At 42.3% G+C, this 13,699-nt stretch overlaps 1 protein-coding gene across 7 annotated transcripts in view; it reads left to right on the forward strand.

Annotated features, from left to right (window-relative positions):
* Positions 1 to 2,115: 2,115 nt before the first annotated feature.
* The window catches only part of EXOC6 (exocyst complex component 6), a 93,553-nt gene continuing 81,969 nt past the window's right edge, over positions 2,116 to 13,699 (forward strand). For 2 of the 7 annotated variants that reach the window (XR_008450682.1, XR_008450684.1), the window contains exon 1: positions 2,117 to 2,361. Coding sequence is in view for 4 of the 7 variants with exons in the window: in XM_054071579.1 (XP_053927554.1) it covers positions 2,240 to 2,361 (122 nt within the window). In the remaining 3 variants the exon portion in view is untranslated. Of the gene's footprint in view, positions 2,362 to 5,292; positions 5,394 to 13,699 lie in introns of those variants that run through there. The other 5 variants (XM_054071581.1, XM_054071582.1, XM_054071579.1 and 2 more) reach the window with 4 other exon arrangements.

Consider the following 13,699-nt stretch of genomic DNA (forward strand, 5'->3'; position numbering starts at 1 on the left):
AGGAAAATCTCAGGATGATTGGCAAGGTGCCAGCAGCTGTCTTTACAGCTCACAGGCCCTGAGGTTTCTGCTTGTCTAGGCAATGAAATACCTTCTTCACAGAAATAGCGAGAACTTAAGCACAGAAAATATCTTCCTTTTTCATTTCATGAACTTCTAGCAGATGAATACTTTTTCAGGCTTCTTGGCCTGGCTGAATTTCAACTAGTACAAGTAAGATGCTTCATAAATGATAATCCCAACTCTTCCTTTCAGCATGGGGAGTACCATTAACAAACAAACAAACAAAATAAATGTTTAGGACTGTCATTGCTGGTAGTTTGTTTAGCTGCAGGCTCTGAGCGTGTTGTGAAGTAAAGATACACTGTTTTGCCAGAAGTTGATGAATGTATCAGCTCATGTCATGTCACAGTACTGAATTTGTCCTTTTGTCTTCTTGCAAAAAAACTTTATTTCCTTGGACAAGGCAGTTCCCTAAAACCTTTTGAGAGTGGCTCTGAACTCTGCTGGAAAAAGGAAAAGCTCATGTTATGACTGAAAGATGTAGACTTTGGGCACATCTAATCAGCACTGGGATTATTGAAGAGGTGTGGAGGAGCAGAAGACAGAAATGGAGAGGGGGAGCGCAGGCTGGACAGACAGCATGGGGAAGAAGCAGGACCTCCTGCAGCAGAAAGGGCTTTTGGCAGCTATCAATGGTCTCCTGCCCAGAGATCTGAGTTCAGCTACAGATCCACCGCTATACATTAGATCCTTCTCCACGTTTCAATCTTGCACAGGCTCAGCTCAGGTGTAAACCACTCCGGAGAGCCAAGCACTGGAGCCTGGTGTGATCTGATCCAACCCTGTACTGAGAACCAAGGTACCTCAACACCCACTTCCACAACTGAACAGAGGTAACACCTGCCTGTTTATTTGTCAGTCATCTTTGTATTTATTTGTTTCTTTTTACATGGTTTTGCTTTGTTGTTAAACTTAGTTCTTTCAAGGCAGCTGTGATACCTTCAACATTTCCAAACAGATGCAGAGTACTGTTTATTTTAGCTGGTTTATTCCTGAAGCATACTTCTGTGTGAGTTTTTAGGAAGAAAGGGGGAAGAAATTGTACCCAAAGTATCAAACCCTCTTAAAATCACATAAAAGCATTCACCAAAGCACGCTGTATAAAGCTCCCATTGCTATGTCCTGGTTTTTCGCAAGCCACAGTATGTACTGACGTCTGCTGTGTCTCTGAGTTAACTGCCACAGTGGCAGCAGATGTACTTTCTTATCTTATGTGAATAACCTTAAGCTTCAGCTTACGCAGTGTAATAATTTTTTCAGTTTACTTTCGCAGTATCACTTCATAACTGATAAAATTAATACTTAATCTGGTATGCGTTTAGGTAAGAATGAGTAGTTATGCTATCCTTTCATCTGCATTTGTGTGACATCCAGTGGCTGGATGGGTCAATCACAGGCTCCTATTTCTTGCAAAAGGTGTAAAAGTGGCTCATAACTCTGTTTAGAAGACGAAAGTGGGAAATGAATTGGTTATTAATCCCAACAGACCAATTGCTTAATTTTGGTTTAAAGATAAACAAGTGATTAAAGCAGCTTGTCCAAGGGAACCCGTTACAGATATGTATGTGTATAACTCATGCAGCCTTCAGAGCTCTTTCCCACTGCTACTGCAACTCATCCCCTTTGCGTTCCCGCCGGGCACAGAGCAGTGAATAAATAAGTGTGTTGTTCTAGACAAAAATGAATAGCTTCTGTTTTCCTGCATTTTGCTGCTGACTCCACCGCATGTGAAGAAAAAGACATTTTTTAAAAAAAATAATATTTTTAATGTCATACAACAACAGAGAAATTGAGCATTGATGTCTCTTGTCTGAGCTGACTTTAAAATTGTGTTTTCAAACTGACTAGATTTCAGGCTTAACATTTATTACTGGTGAACTAGTAAAAGGATGTAGAAATATTATTTTTGCCAGTAAATTTCTTGTTAAATAAATAGGACACACACGCAAAAAGACTGTGCAGGCCTGGGTACTGCATACAAGGCAAATGTTACCAGCAGAGACAGGAAAACAGCAGCTGTGCACCATTCTTGGACACAAAGTCCTCAGGAGTCACGAGGTTAGCGCAGGATCTGTTTTTTTCATGCCTGGTTTTGCTGACTACAGAGTCACTTAGTCAACGATAATAATCAGAATAAAAGTCCTCTTCTGAAGTTAGACTAGTTTTATGCTACTCTATGGCAAACAAAAGCAAGTCAAATCTGTCAGAATTGTATATAGAAGAAAACAAAGATCAGATATATGAAAATGCCCTTGCTGAGATCCAGTCCTTTCAGCTGCCTCTTGGAACCACCTTAAGGTATGCATCATTTAGATAATATTATATTGCTCATGATGGATTTGCTCCGTTCTATAGCTGCTCTTTGAGTCAGCCCAATGGATTAGAAACTTTGTTTTCCTGACCCTGAAATCTACAGGAAGATTTTATTTAATTTCAATGTGATTGTCCCTAAATGAAAAATTACAAACCAAGGTCACCTACCCAGCTCTTTCACCAGGACAAAGCTATCTGTCACTGAAAGCTGGCTGCTGATTCTCCGTGAAGGAAGAAATTACTCTTAAACATGAAAACAAGCAGAAAATTGGTTTTAGCTATATTTTTTAAGAATTAGTTGGTTATTCTTAGGTTTTTAATAAATGTAACCTTTTTTGATCATAAAGAAAGAAGTACAGAAGTTTTCACTGTTAATATTCCTAAATATCTGAATATTTTAATGGTTTTTTCATTTACAGCTTATGGAACCTTTTAATGGTAAAAGTGCAACTGAAAAAAAATTTCCTCTGCATATTCATCCCTACAAAAAAGTAATACATTAAAGATTATGATGTTATGAGCCTAATTATACTGTCAGTATCTGTAGAAGAGTTTTAAAAATAGCCTGCCTGGCACTGTAGGTGTCAGATTGCAGTGACTATCAGGCTAAAGAAAGAAAATGTAATTTACCCTAAAAAAAATGTATGTGTCAATCTACTACTTTAGTAATTTGGTGAGGGGAGGAAAAAAGAAGGGAATGTGGGATGATTGTTACTGCATTTGAGTGATTTCTTGAAGGAAATACTACTGCAGCGGTAGCCTGTACGATTTTTCCTGTTTTATTTCATGCACTTTGTAGGCACTTATCTACATCTGGAACAGTCCTTGTTGATTCATCTGAATAAACACTGGATGTGATAAACCCACAAGCATAGACAAGACATGCAGAGTCTTTGGTTTATTTGCTCATTAACCAGCATCCAGGTGCAGTTGCACCAGGGCAGGAGAGATGATGAGTTTGATTACAGTAACTGGAAGGATGCCAAACACAATTGTAACTGGCTGGTCTCTGGAATTGGATGCATTTGCAGTTGTAAACTGCTGTCAGTTCCCCAGTGAAGAAGCACACATCGCCCTGAAGTTTCACACTCTGGGCCTATTTCTTTATACTGGCTTTCCACTAGCGTGCAGATAACTTTGCCCAGAAAGCAGGTGTATCCTGCCTCTCAAGCATGCAAAACCCAAGGAATAGCTTATCTTTGGCCACAAAACGCCAAGTGTATAATGTAAATAGAAAATGATCTATTCCTTCTTCATGGGAAAGGCAGTTTTGCTGGACGTGTGCTGGAGGGCACTAGCAAACAGCACACCAGTTCCTAGAGAAGCACAGCCAGCCGATGCAAAAAATGATGCACTTTTTGGCCGTTCTGTTTTTATCCCAACCACTGAGTCCCAGTCACCTAAAGGAAGGAAAGAAACGAGTCGGGGGCCTGGCTTTTAATGCAGAAACCCCTGCAGACTTTCTGTGTCAGGGGTCAGTGCTGCTGGCATTGGCGGTTAAAAGCAAACCAAAATGCATAAATAAAATAAAATAAAATAAAATAAAATAAAATAAAATAAAATAAAATAAAATAAAATAAAATAAAATGAACCACACCAAGGAACCAACCAGGACTGGCCCAAAGGAAAAGGCTGGGAGCCTGTGAGCCTTCAGGCTGTCCCTGCAGTGCAGCCTTGCGAAGGGTGTGGGTCAGGGCATCCAAGGGTGCCTGGGCTTGGAGGTGCTTTTGCTTGCAGGGCACCAGTGTGTTGAGCTGGGATGGGATGAGAGGGAATGGCCTGAGGCTGGGCTAGGGGAGATTGGACATTAGGAAAAACTTCTTCACTGTAAAGGTTCATAGAATCACCAGGTTGGAAAAGACCTCTGAGATCATTGAGTCCAACCATACCTATCTGCCACTAATTCATATCCTTAAGCACCTCATCTACCCATCTTTTATACACCTCCAGGGATGGTGACTCCACCACCTTCCTGGGCAGCCTCTGCCAGTGCCTGATGACCTTTTCTGTGAAATTTTTTTGCCTAATGTCCAATCTAAACCTCCCCTGGTGCAGCTTGAGGCTGTCCCTCCTTGTCATAGAATCACACGATAGTTTGTATTGGAAGGGACCTTAAAGATCATCTAGTCACAAGCCCCCTGTGATGGGCAGGGACACATCCCACTAGATCAGGCTGTCTGCTGGATCGGTCTTTCCTGTTGAAAAGTGTCTGTGCCTTCAGTTTGAGCAGGGCCTGGTGGGAGAGAACCACTGGGTGGAGAAGGTGCTGGGGGAAAGGGGATCTTCCATCTCGGAGCTGAGCTGATGCTTCCCTGGCCAGAGATAGACTCATGGAATGGTTTGGGTTGGAAGGGACCACCAAGATCATCCAGTTCCAACCCCCCTGCCATGGGCAGGGACATGTCCCACTAGACCAGGCTGCTCAAAGCCCCATCCAGCCTCGCCTTGGACACCTCCAGGGATGGGGCAGCCACAGCTCCCCTGGGCAACCTGTCCAGTGTCTCATTGTGAAGAAATTCCTCCTTATGACTAGTCTAAATCTGCCCCTCTCCAGTTTATACCCATCTCCCCTAGTCCTGTCACTTGGGAGAAGAGACCAACATCCACCTTTTTACCACTTCTTTTTAGGCAGTTGTAGAGAGCAATGAGGTCTCCTCCAGGCTAAACGCCCACAGCTCCCTCAGCCTCTCCTTGCAACCCTTGTTCTTCAGGTCTCGGGCCCTGCAGAGCTGCCCAGGAGGTGTTTGGCTCCCACCCCCAGTGCTCACAGCCGGGCAGGGTCGGTTCGGTGCCGGGGGGAGCGGTTCTGTGCCGGGGGGGGGGTCCGGTTCGGTGCCGGGGGGGCGGTTCAGCGCCGCGCAGGTGGGGCGGGGCGGGGCGGTCCCGCAGGTCTGTCCCCACCGCCCGTCCCGCCCCACGGCACCGCCCCCCAAGATGGCGGAGAGCCTGCCCGAGCACGACCGCATCCTGCAGGAGATCGAGAGCACCGACACGGCCTGCGTGGGACCCACGCTGAGGTGAGGGCGCCCCGAGGGGCCGGGGCTGTGGCGGTGGCCCGCGGGGAGCGCTCCGGCCCCGCACCGCGATGGGGCTGGAACCGCCGCCCCCGCCCGCGGGGAGCGTGACAGCGGCCGGGGCGGGATGAAACGTCGCGAAATTGACCTTCCCCACCGCGCCCCTTAACAACCAGGTCCACACGCTGCCGAGTGGCGCAGAGAAGGGATGGTTCGGTCTTTCCCAGTGGAAAAGTGTCCGCGCCTTCAGTTGGAGCAGGGCCTGGGGAGAACGGCGGGGTGAGGAAGGTGCTGGGAAAGGGGTTCTTCATCTCGCAGCTGAGCTGATGCTTCGCTGGGCAGAGATGGAATCATAGAGTCGCCTCGCCTGGCGCAGCTTGAGGCTGTTCCGCCTTGTCATAGAATCATAGAATAGTTTGGATTGGAAGGGACCTTAAAGATCGTCCAGTTCCACCCCCCCTGCCATGGGCAGGGACACCTCCCACCAGGCCAGGTTGCCCGAGGCTCCTTGAACACCTCCAGGGATGGGGCAGCCACAGCTTCCTGTGCCACTGTCTCATAGTGAAGAAATTCCTCCTCATCTCCAGTCTTAAATCTGCCCCTCTCCAGTTTATACCTATTTCAGATGTCTGAAGGGAGTGGAAAAAGCACAGGTACCTGCCAAAGCAGAGAGAGAGAGAGAATTGTGAATTTGTGTGTTATCTCTTTGGGAAGATGCAGAGAGCTTGCGTGCAGGGAACTGGAAAAGGCGGTTTGTGTGGCAGCGTGCCTCGGGGTGCTGAGCACAGCCCTGCTGGCTCCTCCTGGAGAGGGAATGATGCCTGCTGGAGAGCGTGGGCAGGGCTGGGAGAGGGCAAGTGCAGGGTATGCAGGTGGCGAACCTGATGCGGAGAACTGACAGAAGAAAAATGTACATTGTGTGTAAAATGGGTAATTTTGCATTTGGCATTGAATGATGTTGTGGTTGGCTGTGTATGTCTGCAGTGGGTCCTGCGGCGCTGAGGGCTGTGTGGGAGGTGGCAGGCTGGGCATTTGTGCGAGGCTGGGGCCCATCAGTCCTCAAAGAGCCCAAATCGAGGGGTGGTCCAGACATCATGCAGGGGCTGCTTCAGGTTCAGCCTAGTCTTTGAGGCCAGCTCAGGGCAAACTGTGCTCTAATCTCGCCTTACTGTTCCTTAAGCACAACCAGTATTGTGAGTATAGTGTGGCGGTGTTGAAGTTGAGCATCGTTAAGAGCTTCACTTGCAAGAGTTCGTGAGCTCGGGTTGAGTGAAAGCAGCTGAGATGCTTTCACACTTGAGTTGTCTCTGGAGGCAGCCTAGCCATGTTTCAGCCAACAAGCCCAGGCAGGTTGGAGTTGATGTCTGCAAAAACCACACCAAAACAAAAAACTTAGCAATAAAATATTAAATATAATTGCAGTTTTGCAACCATCTTCAGTATGGAGCTTATATGAGAGGAACCTATGTAAGGGCATACAGAGAACCAGGCTGCATGGTGGAAGACACGTATTTGGGAACCACAGGTGTGGATGGGGGAGGGATGTAAAAGAGGGGAGGGACAATATGAATCTCTTATCCACAGTATACATTTAAAATGTGTCAAAGTTTTTATAAATATTTAGTTTCTTCACTTCTTTACATGTTCTTGCCCTTTCTTTTTCTGTTTGTATCTTATCTGTCTTGTCTATCTTGTTATCTTACTGACTTTTCAGAGGGGCGTTTTGCATTGCTGACTTCAAGAAATGCAGCGTTGGTCTGATTTAACCTATAGTGTTCATTTGCAAATCAAAGAAATTAGAAGAAAAGGGTTACACCTGTCTGAGTGTTTTGAAAGAAGTCCAGTCAACATGACAGAAATATGGTGCTACTTTATAAAAACAGAAATTTTTAAAATGAGAACTGTCTGTTCAGGCACACCTAGTAAAACTTCTGAATTGATGTGTAAAAGGGAAAAGTCTAAAATTCCACATCTAATTTTAAAATCTATTCCAATGAACAAAAGTATGAATGTAAAATGGGACATGATTTTTACTTGCTATGCAGTAAAAATCGAAGAAATGTGTTGAGTAATTCCATGTGCGGTTGCATAAGGCTGCAACATAAAGTGATCCATTGATTTCTGGTCATGGAAGCCATTGATACCAATTCATGTAATGACTGAAATGACATTCATTTCATTACGTGCAATGGAACATTTTTGTAATCTATGGTCTGTAATGCTGGGAGACTGTAGCATTGTAAGATGAAATGAAGGACCAATATACGTACTTTAAGAAGCAGAACAGAAGAAAGGGCTTGAGGTGAGCAGTTCAGTTAAGTAGCATGATGTAATACTAAATGCTGAAGATTGTAGGATATCCGAGATCTGACTTATCCTTAATTGTTTATATATAGAGAGCTCAGTATTTTCCTAATGCATCCATGCTTCACAAAGGATGTATAATTTTTTTGTAGGCCCTACACAGATTCCATGGAAACATGTTTCTGCTCTTGTTTTTCCTCAAGGTTTTGTTCGCCAGATTCGTGTAGCTGTCCCTGCCAGGGTGCTGCTTCCTACCCTACTAGAAGAGTGTCAGCGCTTGTGCTTATGATATAAAAAATAATAGCATATTAGATCTGTAATGGTTCTGTGTGTAATTTACAGATAAGGAACAACATACAGACTGATCTTGCAGGTGATTTTTTAGTGCTGAGATTCACTCATCTATAGGAATGCGCAGTGCAGGTCCTTTATAGGAGGAATCAAGATACAGCTAGTATGGAGTATTTAGGAGAGTAAGTTAGTTCTTAAAGATTGCTGAGCACCTCAAGAAATATCAAATACGATCTCTTAATTTTATCAAATTAATTTTCTTTTCAAATTTTAAGTGGTTTAATTGATTTTAAAATTGCTGATATTTACCTTGCATCTCTAAATTTAGTGACACTCGCTGAGTCATAAACGAGACTTAAATCAACTCTATAATGTGCCTTTCATTAAATAGGCAGGCTGTGTTTGTGGCATGCCAGGATTAATTTTTTTTTTCAGCAGACTGAAACTTTTATCAGCATCTTTCTAGCTTTGATGGCTGACTAAACAAGATTAATGACAACACCTGTTAAAGGATTGTCACTCTCACCTTTTTATATAGCATGTTAATATTTTATAGTTCATGTCATATACAGGCTGTTGGACTTTGCAAAACCGGAGAGAGTTGTCCACACATTTCTAATCTTTATAAAGGAAAAAGAAAAAAGGCAAAACAGAAGAAAGGCAATTCCCATATCCCTCTCCAAACAAAAGATAAATGTGTTACATAGTTAATAACAAAACACTTTCAGGCCCTCGCTGAACTCCATATAAATACATATTAACAAAATGTTGAGTCAGTTTTTAAGAGTTTTCATGCTTCTTGAATACTCTGCTGAATGCGACGCTGTAACTAATAAATTCTATTCAGAAGAAAATAATTGACTTTATCTGCTAGTTAGTTAGTTTTAAGTTGGTTGAAGTAGGTCAAAGTGGAGCTCAAAAGAGTAGAAGTGTGTTTCTGCCAATGTCCTGATATGTTATACTTGAGAGTCTCTTTGAGTGTGTGGTAATGTGTAATATTTTAAGGTCCTTTTTAAAAAATACATGAATTAACTCTTAAACTACAGCTTGACTATGTGTTGCATAAGTCTATGGTAGAATTTTTCTGAACATTTAGTCTCATGACATTTGTGTTGCTGAGCTTGCCGTATTCTGTGACCCTCATGCACAGCTGGTCAGGAGTACCTCCACGCCCACGTACAGTTGCCTAAACACCTAATACAAAAATAAAGTTTAAAAATGATGGAGGCATCAATGATGGCCATTTTGTAGCTAAGGTGCAGTTGATAAGGAGGTGCTGTGTCTGTGGATGTATCTGTAAGTGGGATGTGCTCTGTGGCTTTGACTCAATTGCAGCTCAGAAGTGTGGCTTGAAAGTCAGCGTAAAAATGCTTTTAACCAACTTTGTGTTCCTCTGCTCTTGAAATCTGTCATTACTGAGCTGTCAGTTGGTAGATGTTAGACCATCTTCTAGTTTTCTGTAAGTTGCGCTGGCCATGAAACTTCTTTGCAGAGTTATTAGACAGCCTCCTGGGAAGACATCTCACTGGTATGTTATCTCTGACTACAGGCATGAAACGGACAAGAGCTGTTAGGTTGATGCGTTTCTGTCTGATGCTGCAGTATGCTGCAGTGACCTTCCACTGACCTAGGGCTACATCGCACTGGTAAAGGCAGCTCTGAGCCACCCTGCTGCAAAGCAAAATCACTTCTGTATGATGCAGCTTTTTCCTCATTTACGTTGAACAGAGTTTGGAAGTGGGATGTAGGTTTGTTGTGAGCCTCATAAATGTGCATGAGTGATGTGTTAGAAGCAGTTGATAACTGTTCAAACCTGAGCATCTGTCCTTGTGCTTCAGAAGAGCTGAAGGTAAAGGCACACTTCAGTAAGGCATCATTAGAAGAATAAATTGAGGAAGCAAAGGTAGGGATAGTGGTCTGAAGAAGACTGTTTTGTCTTTGCCGATCAAGACTTCTAAGAAAATTCAGAGATAGAATTAAGGATTAAGAGTCTAATTCTGCTGTTTTTACTGAGTTGTGGTACACTTCGCAAGTGCAGGTGCTTTACCCAAACTGGGAGCCATAATTTGTATTTTGGAGATATTCCTCTATGCATTCTGGGGCCTGTCCCCTGTGTCTGTTGAGGGGGCCCGTCCAAAGCCAAGTGAACAAAGTGCCTAAAATACCCTTTGGAGTATGACAGCATGCTCTGAAACCTCGACGTAACTTCTTTTACCGAAAGCGTATGCTACAACTATTAGCAGGCATGATTTAGTTAAATCATTCTGTATCTTTAACAGCAATAGTTTGTAAGGAGTAGCATAGATAGTATAAATGACTTCTCTGGATGTGTGAAGAGAGTACAGTGTTAGCACAGTCATATTTCAGCTGGGAAATATTTTTTCTGAGTACTTTCCAATGGGCTGTTGGGATTTGTGGTGTGGTTATCCAATGACAATGTGGTTGCCTTCATTTTTGCCCTGTGGTCTTACTTGTCCGGTATGATTACCTAAGGGTATTTTTTCTGTTTTTTTGTTATTTTGGTTTTGGATTCTGAGCCAGCAGTTTGCATTTTTGTCCATAGCTTAGTCTTGTTTTAAATACAGACCAAACATAAAAGGACTAGGAGATCATCAAACAGTGTTTTGAATCAAAACTGAGATGGCTTGATCAGGTATTTCAATTTAAAATTGAATGCTGTTTCACAATATTATAAGGTATTTTTAGGGTTTGAAAATCAGTAGTCTGTATCTTCATTGATGGTCTGCCTTCTAGCCCTGCTTAGTTTTCAGGTTAATGTGTCTCATTCCTGGTTCACTTTCAAACTGAACTTACAAAGTAGCCCAAAGGAACTAGAAAATCCTTCTGTCTTAGCTGTGGTCTTTTATGGATCAGGTCACAGAGTGTACTTGGATGTATATTTATATATCAGTTTACCTTTATTGTAGTAGCTAACTCCTGCTTTGCAAGTGGATTGCTACAGAGTAAGGAGAATGGCCTGCTTGCTGAGAGCAGTGTATCCTGAAAAGCTGGTGGCTGGTTTGTAGTGTCGGTTGCAGGGTTTGTCACTCGGTGCAGGATTTGTTGATATTCTGAATGTTTTAAGTTGTAAGGAAACGGTTAGATAAAGCAAATGTCTATGTGAGCAGGTCCTTGACCATGCGTATTGCTGTGGAGAAGAAATATTCTTCTGTCACTAGTCCATTCCACAGAGTCAAAACAGTGTAAGAAAAGTTCATACTGTAAACTGATTAATCTGGCATTTATATATTTAGCAGCAGATGTGCGGTTCTGATTTCTGTGTAAGCTGTCCTGATATTTCAGGCAGATTTGTCATTTGGGAGCAAAATCTGTTTTAGAAGAAGCTAAGGATTAGCTTCCATTGCTGAAAGTTTCAACATAATATTTTATCTACTTTTCTAAAGCCTGAAACTGTTTGTGGGTAATCATATGCGCATTTTTCTGTTGTGCAAAAAAATCTTTAGGTTTAATTGTGATAGAGTTTGTCATGAAATGTGTGTCTGGAATCAGGTTGTCTTGATCTTTTAAAGTGTTTCTGCATCAGCTTCTGACTCAGTTCTTGCCGTGTTTTCCAAATGGGCAATTGCCAAATGAAGCTTTAACCTAACTTGTAACCTATGTGAAGAATACTTCTGAAATAGCTCTCTCAGATTTTGCAAGCATTACCAAAGAGCTTGAAATTGTTCCCGTGTTTAGGAAACATGTTTCAAAATACAGTAAAGCTTTTAAAATAGAGGGATGGTGTGCTGAGAGATCCAGGAAAAGTGACTTTGATAGGTGGTTCATGCAGTTTGTATCACCGTGTCTCATCAAGATTTATCCTTCCCATCATATGAACGGCTTATTCACTGTTACATCAGTGAAATTCAGGAAAGCCAATTGTTATTCATGTAATTTCTTCATCGACTTATTCCTCTAGCTGATTTTATTTAGTGTCTGCTGACCTAGATTTTGGACCTGCCATATGCATAGCAAATGCCTAATTTTACATCCTTCACAAATGCCAGTCACATGAGTACTTACATTCTTGCAGGTTTTTGAGGAAAGCCAACAGTATACACTGTACTCCAGCTTTCTGTGTGCACTGCTGAACCATTGCTCTGAGGCTTTGCAATTGCCTCAGTACTGATATCTACCTGAGGAGCATTAGCATAATTAAATTAAATATAAGCCTGTTTGTGACCTGTAAGTGCTGGAGCATTTGCACCTACAAGGCTGAAATTACAGCAACTGCAGGTAAGCAAGTTTTATTGTGTGACATTTTATGGATTATACTACTAGAAGGAACTCATGAAAGTCCATGAGGATTGATATTTCTTAAATAATGCTTCTAAGACAATGCCAGGAATGGGTTCGCAAATAGGAAATTTCTATGGGTTGTAGTAAACTATTAAGTGCTACCTCTTTCAAAAACATCAACTTCCCTTTGCATCAGCATCAAGTAATCGCATTAGATTTTATCTTACTGAAGGACTTGCTGTGGCTAGTTATAAAATCTGGCTTTTGCCAGTCTTTCTGGCTATTATCTGATGATGGTTGAAATGGCCAAACCTAATCCCTGTCACCACACACCTTGATAAAACAATGACATCATGTTCAATTTGATGTTCAGCTTAAGGTATGCTCAACAACACATCTCTTCCTCATCTTGTCTATACCTGCTAAGGAATTATTTGTATGCCTGACAGCCTGTCCTATGCAGGAAGGAGTTAACAGTCTCTTCTGGAGCCTGGCTGAAGTCCTTCCTGTACCTCAGCCTTTGCCAGTAATACCAAACTAGTCGGGAACTTAATCACTGACAGAGGAATTACGAAGGAAAGAAGCAAGTTTTAGAGTGTGTCAGCCCTGATGGAAAAAATTGAGGTCTGACAGGACCTAAAAGCTGTCTTTGAGCAGTTCTGCACCAGGAAACCTACAGAGAGAAATGGGACTTTATGTATATAGAATTTTTTTATATATGAGTGGGATTTTCACTGTCTCAGAAGAAGTAATTTGCTTGCAAAACTTGCAATTCTTCCATGAATCAGAGTAGTACAGAATGAGTAATGCATACAAGTAGTGTGTGTGCCAAGGGGGAAACTTTTGAGATATTTCAATGTCAAGAAGAATTGTTTAAACTTTCAAGTATCACATACTTCAGTTTTAATACACTGTAGTCTCCTTTCTGTCACAGGCACTTAGATGTTTCTGTTGGTAGTGGCTCTCACTGCGCCTTTCACAGTTCGCAGGCTTCCTGATGTGCAGTGACTGAAGGATCTCTGCTCCATTGATTACAGGAAGGCAGCCTTTTCTTCTGAGTTTTGTTTTTAGTTAATTTCAGGGTAAAAGTAATATAGTTGATACACTGTATGTTTGTTCTGCTTTGTTTCATAAACTTAGTAAACTGTAGTCAGGTAGCCAATGTAGAGTTTCTGGGGCATCACCTTTCCCTAAAGCAGGAACAGATTTTCTGCCGTTTAGTCCGTTTATCCAGCAGGCAGAGGACTGGAGTGAGGTAACAGTAGTAGAGGCCAGTTGCTTCAACACTGTTAGTTGCTTCCTAACAGAGAGGAACACTGTGAGTTACTTTTAATTGGGCTTTTGTATTAAAACTTTTTTAAAGTCAACTTTCATTTTCTTCAGTGATCCTGGGAAATGTGCATGTACAAAAGATATGTAGTACAGGCTCTTGATTTGCATGAGAAAAATACACTATGGTTTTCTACGTATAGGCT

This window comes from Cuculus canorus, chromosome 7, assembly GCF_017976375.1.
Source record: "Cuculus canorus isolate bCucCan1 chromosome 7, bCucCan1.pri, whole genome shotgun sequence".
Lineage (NCBI taxonomy): Eukaryota > Metazoa > Chordata > Aves > Cuculiformes > Cuculidae > Cuculus > Cuculus canorus.